Below are 14273 nucleotides of genomic sequence, written 5' to 3' on the forward strand. Positions count from 1 at the left end.
CTACTACGAGCGACAAAATAGTCGTAATACTGGCACATTTCTTATCCGTGTGTTCCTGAAAAAGTCATGCTTTGGGCAGATTAATGAAAATAATGACGGTTTTATTGTAACACGTTTAAGACGAAAGTCAGTGTGTCAGGATTATTGTCTCTGCACCCTGATTCCTAATAACTGAACAACATTACTACATTTAAGTAGGTGGACTTTGCCACAACATACATTTAATGGAGGTCTGATAACTCAGATAATAAATTAAATGAGGCCGGTAATTGATTAAAATAAATTAACTAATTAATCAAACATCTAAAAAAATCACAATTAATTATAACTAGAATGATATAAATATATATTATATTAATTATAATAAATATAAAGCAATAAACATGCAACAATATACGAGAGGTTCATTTTATTTAGAAAGTGTTGTTGACGTGTAAAATCACTGAATACTCTTTTTAACAGAGAACCTAAAATCAAATCCAGTTTCTGTTCAGAAACTGTTTGAAAAAGTCTATTGTGTAAACAATGAACAGAAAATAAATGTAGCACAGTTAGCTAATGTTATTCAATGTAAATGTCAGTTTAACTAGGATTGCCAACTCCCCAAAAAATAAATAAGGGACACCTCGCTGGCATGGCCCCCAAATGCTTTGATACGGCCCTGGGTGAGACGGAGTTATGAAGGGGATCTGAATTGTATGCGCAGCAGCGATGCGCGTCAGCCACGAACAAAAGACAAAGTACCAAAGCAGCTATGAACAATGGTGTGTTAAATAGATTTTGGTGGCGCCGCTTTGAGAATGTTACTGTGGCCGTGCGCAAGACGCAGATGCTGCTGGAGCGTGTTGCGCTCCGCCTAGGTTCATCTTCTCTGCTCAAAGGAATCCTCGATGCCGAGTCCGTAACATGGGTGGAAACTTGACCATTTTTCAGTACTCAGTTTCAGCTCACACCGCACATCTGGTAGCAACACGTCTTACCTAAAAATGTGCTAAAAATAGCCGTTTTTACACAACACGTTGAACTTTTTATTGTATTGTTATTGACGTCTGTTGTCCCTCGGGATCGCTGCAGGAGGACACAGGTATTTATGAGGAAAATGAAAGAAAGTAAATAAATGTTTTGTCATCAGTATAATCATAACCACGGCAAACACGCTTTATCGACAATCCTTGCTAGTGTGTGAGGAAAAAAAAGGTGTAGAAATTAAAAAAGACGTGTGTTATGGGCTCGACACACGGGAGGCGACATCGCCTCTCCTCCATTCATTTTCAATGAGACATGCGCGACAAAGCGATAATCGCGGGTCTCTCTCCTACTAAGCGAAACGTGAAAAACGTGCGTGTGAAATTTTGCACTCGTGCACGTGTCGTGCACGGACGACCCAGCAACGTGATCCCAGAAAGTTGAAATATTTTCAACTTTTCATCACTGTCGCTCGGACGAGGACCAATCAACGGAGGTTTCATTCACTGACCAATGAGCGGACAGGATGCTCCGTACACCTCCGAGCAAACATGGAGAAGTTGATTATTATTATGTTTTATAGTAAAACCACAAGTAAGATTTCACATAACTCTAGCAGCACCTTGTGAAACATCATATCTACCGCTTTATTAACTCTGAACCGCTTAAATAACCTTAATTCCCTCCAACATGACTCAGCCAATCAAAACAACGGAAGTTTCGATTTCGCCATGGAACAGAACGCGTAGACGGCTTTGCCGCTGCCGCGGGTCGCCTCCCGTGTGTCAGGTAATAAAAGCGACGGCGACAAATTTCGCTGATCGCGGTCGTTTGTCGCCTCCCGTGTGTCGAGCCCCTAGGGAAACAGCTGGCGAGCCATGTTTGCGCATGCGTCGTGAGCGGTTCTGGTGCTGTTTGAGCCGCAGCCGCTCGCATTTGAAGTTTTGAAAAACTAATTTTGAATAAAACTTAAAGAATAACTGGCAATTGCTTGCTCGTTTTAAGAGGTATTTCATATTTGTTAACATGCTTTCTGATATAATGGTTTACAAACACAAAAGGGTAATTTATTAGAGTACTCGATTAATTGGTAAGAGATTCCATACTCTATTACAAAAATATTCGATAGCTGCAGCCCTACGCCAAACATGCATGAGTGCTGCCTTCCACCTTTCAGCAGAGTCTTACAACTGTGCCTCCCTGACTCCCTAAAGGCCATCTATTCGACTGTGCCTGTCATAAAGTTGTCCCACATCTCAATATGTGCCTTTGATCATCTTAGGTGTGTTCTTGCTGTGACGTATCTCTAATTCCATGCTGTAGTTCTTTTTTAAAACACAGAGCAGTTTTGTTTACCTGTTTTGTTTTGTTTACCTGTTAAAAACAGGTTAAAACAGGTAAACAAAACTGCTCTGTGTTTTAAAAAAGAACTACAGCATGGAATGTGCCTTTGATTCTTTTATTATTAATTATTTTTCTCTTGCAGTCAGCCTGATTATTTAGGTCACCAAACAGAATTTGAATCACTACTGAGTGATTTTAAGTACTTTTTTTTTACTCACAATGCTCATTGGATCCATTCACCTCAGGGTTTTCCCCAGCGCGGTATAAGCCTGGTGGCCCGTCAGGCTTTGCTTTGCCAGGCTGTACTAGATTATTCTAGGCTAATGGCAGATTACATAAAACATAGTTTGTGAAACCTTTTTCTCTTTTGTGAAACCTAAAAAATGCCAAATTTATGCATGTATTTAGCATCTGGTCCACACTAGAACTGGACTAGCTCAAAAACTACAACACCCACGCTCTACAAACCTGTACTAATTTATTCTAGGCTAATAGCAGATTATATAAAACATTGTTTGTGATAAGTGAAATTTTTTTCTGATTTGTAAAACTTAAAAAAATTAATAAATAAAACTGATGGCAATGCAAACCTGTTGCTTTTCAGGACTGGTTTCAAACTTTTCCTCTGAGGACGTCTGGAAGTTTTCTGCCTCCGGGGAATTTTCCTCGTCCTGCGAACATAAAATATTAACAAAAATGATAAATCCCTAAAAACTGTATAAACATAAATAAATACACATTTTCTCCGAGTAACAGTCGGTTTTATTAACTAGTTTACCGAAAGTTAGCTCTTAGCTAAACTTTAATATCAATTTCCGGTTTCTCTGTTTTCTGAAGACGACTATAACTTATTTAGCACAAACCTGACTCACTGTTCGATGAATAGCAAATTCTGCCATGGTTGGTGAAAGTTAGATAACCAAGAAAACCGAGTTAAACCGGTAAAATAAAACGTTTTCACGCAGCGCATCTGATGCGAATTGACTGTTTTAGGATGAGAAGCTTCCGCTTACACTCTTCAAAATAAAAGCTCTGAAGCAAAGTGTGACGTCTGTTTCCGGTCATCGACAAGAGGGGGTGGCTGATGACTGCCACCTGTTGGTGAAACGACAGAAGAGCAATTTGAACATAGCAGCATATTTCAGTAGGAAAACACGACTAATGTGTTAATCTTGTGCATGAAATTAAAATTTAAACATTTGAAAATAGATTTACTTAAATATATACATTTTACTATTATATTAAAGTTCTAATAAAAAAGTTCAAAGAAAACTTTTAAAGGTCTTTTACTTTTTAAATATTTTACAAAGATTAGATTAAGTTTAGAAGCATTAAAATCATACACGTTGGATTAGGTCAGATAGTAAAAAGTTCAAGTGTCCGTGATTCAGGCTGATTAGAAGATTTACGATAAAGTTTTCATTCTTCACAAAATAACTTTGTTTTTAGTAACATCTGTCAAGTTTGTGATTAAAGTTCTGACTTCTTTGACAAACCTATTTTATTGGTAAGATCGCGTGTAACCATAATGACACATGGTGTTCTTGTGTTTGTGTGGATTCTGTACAGATGTGTCTTCAGAGAACAGAACAAGATGAAGTGTGTATTCAGGGCAGGAGATCAGCAGACTGTGGAGGATAAATGGGTGAGTATGTTTATGTTTATTTATTTAGCAGATGCTTTTATCCAAAGCGACTTACAATTTATAACCTGTAGGGCATGTTGTGATCTGCGGGGGAAACCGGAGTACCCGGAGGAAACCCACGTATGCATGGGGAGAACACGCAACTCCACGCAGAAAGGCCACAGCTGAGTTTCGAACCTGCAACCTTTGTGCTGCGAGGCAACAGTGCTAACCACTGCTCCACCATGCAGCACCATAGAGAGTAGAAGAATCAGACTCCTGAGTACAAGCCAGCAGGAGATTTCAGCCCTGAGCTGTTCTTCGCTTCTTTATAAAGGAAATTAACATGAAGCTTTGACACTAAAACACTTTATAAATCATACATTCATTGTTTTTCTAAATTAGCTCTAAATAAAAATAGGTTCATTTTTAACTTGAACATTTTACCAACTGATTAAAATGAATGTGAAAAAGTTAAAATAAAACAGCAAATTCCTCCTTTTAGATTCATTTGGAGCTGCAAACCGTTGTGTTTGTGAGCACGCTGCTGTCTGGCTGCTGGTGAGCAGGGACGAATGGGTCTAATCAGACTTCATCTCCACCCTTTTCTAATTCAGACGAAAGGAAACTCAATCCTTAACCAACAAATGTTTCAGTTCTGCTGCAAAAGGTTCATTTGAGATGTTAATTGAAGCATCTTTGACATATTTTATTGTGTTAGACTTTTAAATGTTGAATTCGGAGTAAAACTAATGAAGCGGATTGATAAGCAGTGTTTGTCCTGAGTCGTTGATACTAAATGTGATCAGTCTGTGATCACACCCCTCAGAGTCATGTGATCCTTATTGAACTCTGATTGTGTTGCCGCCCTTATCATTGAGGATCCTCAAACCCTTTAAGCCTGTGTGTTGACTGAGGATCAAATCAATCAATCAAATCAAAGCTTTATTTATAAAGCACCTTCTGCAACCCCGTCAGGAAGCCCAAGGCGCTGAACATGGTTCAGTAGAAGGTAAATATATTGAATAAATCAACAATAAAAGCAATTCAAATTACAAAATAGATGAAACATTCTGGTACAGGACAAATGTGTAAAACAATGGATTGAGTGAACCAATGAAAACTGTGAAATAAATTCAACATAATAGAGGGCCAAAATCAAACATGTTCAGGGAACGCCGAGCGGAGGAGGTGGGTTTTTAGGCGACTCTTAAAGACTGGCAGAGAAGGGGACAGCCTAAGTGAGGGTGGCAACTGGTTCCAGAGTAACGGTGCTAGGACTGAGAAAGCCCGGTCCCCACGAGTACGACACCTAGACCGAGGGACAGCGAGCAGGCCTTGGTCAGAGGAGCGCAGAGCGCGTGATGGGGAGTGTCTGTTCAGGAGAGTGGCTAGATAGGGGGGAGCACCACCCTGGAAGAAATTAAAAACAAAGACGAGGATTTTGAATTGTGAGCGATAGCAAACCGGAAGCCAGTGCAGGGAGGCCAGGACCGGACTGATGTGGTCCCGTTTCCTGGTCCCAGTCAGGAACCTGGCGGCGCTGTTCTGCACAACCTGTAGGCGACGCAGTGATGACTGACACAGCCCTGCATAGAGAGAGTTGCAGTAGTCAAGCCTAGAAATTACAAAAGCATGCAGTACCCGCTCCAGGTGGGCTCTCGACAGCATGGGCTTGATTTTTGCAAGGCGTCTCAGGTGAAAGAACCTGGACCGGATCACTGAGTGGATGTGAGCCTCAAATTTAAGTCCAGCATCAAGTTTCACCCCCAAACTGGTCACAACTGGTTTTGAGTAGGGAGAAAGAGGGCCAAGATCAACATAACGACCCACATTCCTGCTGTTGGGTGGATGATTAATCATCTGTGAGATTTTCTTTGTAGTAAAAAATCAATCTTTTCAGGATTTCCCTTAGATCTGACAAACATCCAGAAGTCATGTGAGCAGTTCCATCAATGAGGAGACATTTTCATCTAAAACACAAGAACAAGATGTCCTCAGAAGTATTTGAGAGATTTTAAATCATTGGGGATGCGTTTTATAATTATTTATTTATGTTTTTTTTTTGCTAATTATGACATATAAATTTTTTTTGGCCACACTGTTTATTTCTGTTTTATTTTTTAATCGGGCAAGTTATATTTTTGAAGTTTATATTTTGGAAAAATGTTTCAAGCTTTACTAGAGCTTTAAGACTGAAACAATAATAATAATAATAATAATAATAATAATAATAATAATAATAATAAACTAACCCTGAAACTGCCTTAGAAGCATGGACTGATTCTGGCACTTCAGTGAAAGCATACAAATATACAAAAAATATACTACTACTACTACTAATAATAATAATAATAATAATAATAATAATAATAATAATAAACTAACCCTGAAACTGCCTTAGAAGCATGGACTGATTCTGGCACTTCAGTGAAAGCATACAAATATACAAAAAATATACTACTACTAATAATAATAATAATAATAATAATAAGAAGAAGAAGAAGAAGAAGAAGAATGATGATGATGATGAAAACATTGATGTGTTTTTATGTCTCACCAGCAGGGGGAGCTGTTAAACCACGTGAGCACCTCTTACCAAACCAGAGCACTTTGTTACTAAACGGATGACAAAGCAAAACAATTAAACATATTTTGTGATGACTCTAAAACAATCAATAATTTAATTTAAGAACTAAATCTAAATGTAGTCATTAAACTGTTGCTATACAGTTTTAATAGTGTGCAGATTCATCACGTGACTTCTTGTTTTGCCTCATGAACTCTGAGTTTTCTGCATCATGATGACTCATTAAGTATTAACCTATAACCACATGGAGACAGCAGAATCATGCATTTCCCGGGCATCTTTTAAATATTTTGTATTTAAAATACAATTTATTTTATTTCAGGCTTTTTATTTAAATAATTATTTTTAAAATTTATTTCTCTAGGAAAAAACATGTCAACATCTTAAATGCTGATAAGGAATGGAGCCCTCTGCGCATCATCCTCTCACAAACTAACCCACCACTAACCCTAACTACAGCACGGCCGATGGACCTGAGCGTAAAACAGCCTTCTGGTTGTTTTGTCTTGATAAATCCATCAGTTTCTCACAGATCGTAAAGCTACGTTTATATGATCTTCGTGTCTAAATCCTGCTCATGTTTTCTGTCTGAAACTGTTCATCAGTGAAAACTTGACTCGTTCTCTGTTTTTTTATTTTTATTATTAAAAATTCCCTCTGGTTTCTTTTAGGATTCATAGGAATCATCAGACTTTTGTTTTCAGTTTCATTTTTTCCTCTTCCTCCCTGATCACGAGCATCCAGAAACTGGATGCAACAGAACCCCCGGGACCCCCCCGGGACCCCCCCAACGGGGCCGGTGTTCGGAACACCGAATGGAGACGTGTTCTGGTTTCACTGCTGCAGGGGCGCCGCTAGGGGCGCCCTTGGGCTTTGCAGGAAGCCAGAATGTGAGGCATGAATCTGCAGCGCAGAAGTGATTCCATCCATCTTCTTTAACCGCCGCATGGTCGCGCGGGTTGGTGTGCAGAAGTAAATAATTCAGAGCTTTTTATGCACAAAATAGTTGTATTTATATTTTAGAGTGTCTGCTCTGTGTGCTGCAGCTGCCTGATCATAGTAGCACAGGTGTTGTGTCTTGACCTGGAATATCATAAAGCAGGACCTCCAGCTGCACGACCAGCGATGGTAGTCGGAGCATGGAGCAATGACTGGACTGGAGTACCGGGGTTCCCTCCTGGAGCCATGCCCAGGGGTGGGGGGGTCACCGACACCTCACAGGTGTGCCTGGTTGTCCCGATCTGCAGCTCCATGAACTAGTTTCATTAAACCACAACACACACGCAGGGCAGCCAGGCTGATGAACGCTGACCTCTCAGCCAGAACAGAGCAGAGTTCAACTAAACCTCACGTATAAAAAACACATCTTAAAGTTTCTAAAGAAAACGGTAGGTTTAACCCTCCTGCTGTCCTAATGTGGCAGCACCACCTCACCCCTGCCACGTGGACCTCCAGGGATAAACCATCAACCCTGCCCAGTGGTCACCTTTCCTGGCGGGGTCCCCCATGAGGGCAGTGGGAGGGTTAAATCTTAACTAATGCGTTTGAAGATGGCAGCAGAATGTTTTAGAACACGGCTCCAGGGGGCACCACGGGGCCCGCGGCCACCCCTTGCCACCCCTCGTGGTTTAAACACAACCAGAATGATGGATGACGGAGAACCTGCTAGCTGATCGTCTAAACCCAGTCGTGTCTGAAACACCGATCTGGTTTCTGGTTTTCAGCTGAATGAAAACCGGGTTTACTGTGTTTTTTTAATAAAGTTGGTCACTGACTGTCTGAACGTCAGACTCGACCTCTAGAACTTCCATGGTCCGGATCCTCAGCTGCTCAGGAACTCTGTGGACCCACTCAGGAACTTCCACGGGCGTCCAGCAGGAACGGAGAGGAGCTGTTACGTAACCTCTGGATTTTCTGTTCCAGGACTTTTCTACCAGCAGAGAAGTTTGTTGTTTTGGACTCTTGAAATCAGGAGGGGCCTCAGGCTTTGGTTTAACGTGACCAAATCCACCGTAGATCAGTTCAGTTGTTGTTTTTTAAAAGCCAAACGGTTCCAAATGCAGCTTTGACTCAACGACGTGGAGCTCCTGAGTCCCGTCTGACAGAGAGCCGTTGCTCCTCGCAGCATCACGGATTTCTGCTGCATCCCGTTAGCCGCGCCGCTCGGCAGAAAGGCGTGTTTGGTATGTGGAAACGTTTCTGTTATGCAGGTTTTCTTTTCTCACCATCATGGAGACCTTGGCTCTCCTCCAACACCTCGCCTCTGTCAGATGGGTCATTCTGAGCGGCCGGTCGTGGAAAACCCCGACAACTCGCTTCGCTCTGCAGAGCCCAGGCAGACATGTCTCTATTCTCTCCATTAGACCTTTCCTATTCAGACAACAAAATCAAAGCTTCAAACAAGCAAATCTTTTCATTTTGGGCCTTTTAAAGGACAGAATATATTTTGCTTCCAAACTCTTTTCAGCACGAATGAAAATAATCAAAAGTTCCAGCAAAAATGCTGCTGAAGTGTTTTGCACGAAGGGAATTTGCAGGATTTGCAATATAAGTCTGTGTGGTGATGGTTTCCATGGTTACACAGCAAACATTCAACCTCAGGTAGCTACGGGACAGGGACGGGCCGTTAAAGACAAGTGGATCACGCCCTGAACGCACACCGAGCTTTAGAAGCTGATCCCACATCAGAGATGTTGTTGACGCCAGGGCGGAGGTCACATGACCCCAGTTTAGACAGACGTGGAGTCTCTGATGAGATGGAAGGAATGTACGGGCTCCACGCACACCTCTAGGTAGGTGTGTGTGTGTGTGTGGGTGGGTGTCACATTCTGCAGGTTTGTAGTTTAGTTAAGTATTTAAATAGGTGAAACAGCTCTGCTCACTTTTCCCGATGCCTTTCATTTTCCAGATGTTTTACATTCCAGCTGTGATCATGTGGACTTTTTTACTCGTCTCGTCGATGCAGGATTAGGAAAAGTGTGTCTGGAGTTTAGTTTGACTCCAGTTGGGATCCTGGTCACCTGGAATCTCTCCGGCCCTCCGGGAGGTTCCGGAAAGGTCCAAACCCAGGAGAGCGAGCAGCTAGACGGTCAGTGATGCACAAGTCCAGTGAATGAATGGATGAATGGCAGCTTTTCTCCGTGGCAGGTGTTTCTAGATTTGCTCCACTGCCGTTGGGATGAAGATGTCCTGCATCAGATTAATGTGCATAAAAATCACAAATGTGAAAGAGACTTTGAAACTTTGGCAAGAGCTTGGAGCAAATGCTGCAAATGCAAACGTAAAAGTTCCTTCCTGCCTCGGCCAAGAAGGCTCCTAATTTATTTGTTCTTTGGTTTCCAACCTCTCACAGAAACTAACCTCCGATAACCCAATCCCTAGTCCTAATCCTAGTCCCAGCTTTGAACTAGATCCTCTCCCAGTGAAGGACTGGGTTTACTGTCAGCTCCACACATCAGAGACAGATTCAAACGGGCCTGGACCAGAACACGAGGACTTAATAACGAGGAAGCGTTGTTTTATTGGAGCTGAGAGGAAAACTTTTGGTTCCATCTTGGTTTTAAATTTTCCAGCTCCAAACGTTCGATTCTTTAGTCCCGCTTGTTCCTGTTCCTGGACGGGTCAGATGTTTTTCTCTCACATGAGAAACGTTCCCCACGTCTTCTCTGATGACACCGTGTGAGTGTTCGTGACGCTGCTGATCCCATAAATTCTCTGAAACAGCTTCTTTATTTTAGGACGGTTTAAAATCAGACCCGTGTGTCACCCCAGCAGCTATTTTCTGTTGCTCAGCAGCAACATCCACAAGCAGCGAGGAGCCTCCGCTCTCACCACGCGTCACGTTGCCGTGGAAACAGATGAAAGGTGGCGATTGGACGGCCGGACGTGCCAAAGCTCTGAAATGCGCTGGTTAAGGATCCGAAACGGAGCCGAGCAGAGCGTTACGTGGGGAGATCCTGCTGCTGCGTCACAGACCATGTAAGGGCGCTTCTGGATGAGGGAGGATGAGTCACATGGAGGAAGAGCCTGGGGGGGAGGCATCTGGAGCCCGAGGAAGACGTGCCACTCTTCTCATCTCCAGCTCCGCTGTTTGGAAGGAAGTCTTTATTTTATCAGTTTCTGATAAACCAACCAATCAGCTTTCAGATCCTAAACATTCATGTAAAAATAATCAACCGTATGAAAGAAACTCCTGATTTGATGTTGCGTGGACGTTTTTATCTTCTGATTTGGTTTTTTTGTCCACGTTTGTGTCTACATGGACACTTTTGAAGCTGCCTCTCAAATTTGTGTGTCTCTTTAACGATATTTATTTTTGCTTTTAAATTTTGGAAATCCAGAAACTCACTGGGTTGCAGTTACTGGCGATGATTTGCTAATTCTGTTCACGAGGATGTTTTGAAATTGCCTCCAAATGTTTTCAGTGACTCTCTGGTTTAGGGTCGGTGTGGAGGAGCTCCTCACAACTAGGGATGTCCCGATCAGCATTTTAGGCATCCGATCCGATTTCCAGTCAATCAATCAAATCAAATAAAAGAGTATTAATCCCAGAGGGACATTAGAGTTTCAGGACACAAAATTCAGAGATCAGACAGACATACATGGGCAAGACACATGACAAGAATTGGTGACTGTGGTCTTTCGCAACCCTGAGTTGTGCTACCTTAATAGAGAGAAAAGGGTTACATGAGGATTGGTTCAGGTGGAGGGAAAAAAAGGCACTTCAGAGTTACCCTCCACCAGGAGGGCAGCTTTGCTCTGCAAAAAAAAAAAACAAAAAAAAAAAACACCTCAGACAGAAATGCAACAGACTTCAGACAACACTACACAAGTGTCCACTAGGTGGGTGGTGGGTTGGGACTCCCCCACTTCAGTTCCTGCAGCCACGATCAGCAGCACATGTCACCTCAGTGTGGATAGGGGGAGGAGCATTGAGGGTTGGAGGGTTAGGGTGAGGCAGACACTTTGTCTACTTTTAAGACTAGGCTTAAAACATTTTTATTTGATAGGGCCTATGGTTAAAATCTGATGTTAGCCTAGATCTGGACAAGTGGGGGAGTAGAGGCAGGTGGAGTGTACAGTCGGTAAAGACGACTCTCCCGTGCCCCGCCTCCAACATGCCTCCATCTAAATAGGATAGATTATGCAGAGTTATCTCTGTAGTTATGCTGCTATAGGCTTAGACTGCTGGAGGACACACTGACCACTTCTCACACTCGACTACTTTCTTCTACAATCTGCTCTTTAACTGTATTATTTCCTGCTATTTCAGCTGTTAACTTTATTTTCTCTCTAAGTGTTTTTCTCCCCAGAAGAAGCTACAATGATGTTCTGCTGAGCTGTGGTGGCCTCATGGAGGGGGCCATCGTCTAGCACACTGCTGCTAACCACTTAAACATTCTCCCTCTCCTGATAATAACTTTTTGCTTTCCTTGACGTTGGATGTGCTACTACTAGTTTACCCGTTTAATTATAGATCCACTAGAATAAATACAATAAAGTTTATCTCTCACCAAATAGAATATTTACCAAGAAAGGGAGTTTTATAAAAGGGAGTTTTTCTCTCCACTGTCGCTACATGCTTGTTTAGTATGAGGATTGCTGTAAAGACTCTGACACTGGTCAGTGACTTGATACAACACCTTAAGACAACTCTTGTCGTGATTTGGCACTTTATAAATAAACTTGAATTGAATTGAATAGTCTCCATCTGGTGTCCATCTAGTCTCCATTTAGTCTCCATCTAGTCTCCATGTCGTCTCCATCTAGTCTCCATTTAGTCTCCATGTATTCTACATTTAGTCTCCATCTAGTCTCAATGTCGTCTCCATTTAGTCTCCATCTGGTCTCCATCGAGTCTCCATTTAGTCTCCATCTAGTCTCCACCGAGTCTCCAGTTGGTCCCAAACTATTATAACCAGGGATATTTGTTTGCATTTGTTTAACCATTTGTAGCAAGTTTTCTTTTATTAGCTTTTCGTCTTTTCTCTGGATTTTGTCTCTTTGGATCATGTCGACTATTATTTTGTTCTTGTTGTTTAGAGTTTGAATGATTTTGTGGTTTTGGGCGACCAGATTGTTCCTGCTGTCACCTGGACTCGCTCTGATGTAGCTGTGTCTTTGTCCGTGGTGGTTTTTGTAACTTTTGCTCATTTCTGGTTATTTTCTGTTGGTTTCTTGTCTGGATTTAGACTCGGAGCTCTAACCTGTAGCTCCTGCTCTGGGTGCAGCAGCATCTGGAGCTGATTAGCTCTTCTTGTAAGTTCCTATCAGCAGCTGCTCAGCTGATAGACTCTCTATGGAAAAAAGTTCACAAGCCCAACTGTGCTTTCTTCTCCTCTTCCACATGAAAAAGCCCTCAGGATGACGGCACAAAGCAAGTCTCAGCTGTCAGATTGCGGACTCCGCCGCGGTTTGTAGATGGAAGGTGTGTTTGTTGTGTTTTGGATCGAGAACACACCCTTTTATGTTTTCTCCCACAGAGTGAATCTTTCTGCTCCTCCCTGTGGGACTTTGATGAAGTGCTGAGACTTCTCTAAAGCAGCCGACTGTCCTCGTCTCACTCAGGATTTAATTTGAGACACAAACTCATAAAGAGGGAAATTTCTGCCTAATGCCTCTTGTCAGGAATGTCAGGAATGTGGCTCCACATTCTTTGTGTTTGTGTCATCCAGCGTTTTCCTGTTTTTGATCTCACTTTTTCATTCGTGATTCCAGACAACAGCAACATGTTTTTCTTTTGTTATTTTCATGCACCTGTTCACGAGCTGCAGGGAGTTTTGAAGCTTGTTTCTGGAGATCCCTAACCTGACCAGCCAGCTCCACGCTTCCATGTTTTCTGTGCAGAAAACAGAGGACGAGTCTGGCCGGCCAGGCCAGGAAATCCCCTGAGTGGGTCAAAAACTCAAAACAGTGGTGTTCAGTAAATGGTAAATGGCCTGTATTTGATATAGCGCCTCCTAGTGTCATGGAACCCCCCAAGGTGCTTTACAACATCATCAGTCATCCATCCATTCACACACACATTCACACCCTGGTGGCCACAGGTGCCCTGGGGGGGTGCACTGGGAGGCGAGGCTGCCGAGCACCGACGCCACCGGCCCCTCCGACCACCACCAGCAGGCGACGGGTAGCCTGGCAAGCCAGACTAAATAAATGTATTATTTAGTCTGGCAACGCTCCATTGACGGCTCTCGGTTGTGGGGCGGGTTCTACCGTCGTCTTTCAAATGATCTCCGCATGCTACTGGACAATGAATGTGACGTACTCACCGCAACAGCTATCGTTAAATGAGGCGGTCCGCAGTTGAAGGAGAAAACGCATCATTTTTTCTAAAAAAACAAAAGCACTAAAATACATCTATCTGCTCCTGATTCTGATGAAGCCAAGTTCTAATAATCCAACATGGATGTAAAAGCCGTTTCAAACGAGCTGTCGCCATCTTGTTTCACTCTGTTGCATCATCCCACCCACCAGGCTTTTAGAGTGCCCTGATTGGCCCACAAAGCGGATAAAGCTCTGTGATTTGTTCACTAAGCAGATAGAGCACTATGATTGGCCCACCATCATGGACCAATCACAGCTCTTTATGTGTTTGAAACCCCTCTACAGAGCTGTGATTGGCCAGCCAGAATGCTGTTGGGGCTGCAGAGGTTCCAGTGGAGCGTTCCTAGACCAAACTTTGCAAAGCAAGAATTTGGTCCAGTTCACTAGGCTAGGCGACGGGGGCAGGCAGGCGGTTGTAAAGAT

General features: G+C 42.7%; 1 protein-coding gene across 1 annotated transcript in view; it reads right to left on the minus strand.

The window, feature by feature from the left end:
• Nucleotides 1–14273, minus strand: part of LOC139061618 (uncharacterized) — a 71951-nt gene that overhangs the window by 13151 nt on the left and 44527 nt on the right. Inside the window, exon 7 of the mRNA XM_070553878.1 lies at nt 2901–2981. Coding sequence (XP_070409979.1) covers nt 2901–2981 — 81 coding nt within the window. The remainder of the gene's footprint in view (nt 1–2900; nt 2982–14273) is intronic.

The sequence above is a fragment of the Nothobranchius furzeri genome, chromosome 8 (assembly GCF_043380555.1).
Source record: "Nothobranchius furzeri strain GRZ-AD chromosome 8, NfurGRZ-RIMD1, whole genome shotgun sequence".
NCBI classification, from domain to species: domain Eukaryota; kingdom Metazoa; phylum Chordata; class Actinopteri; order Cyprinodontiformes; family Nothobranchiidae; genus Nothobranchius; species Nothobranchius furzeri.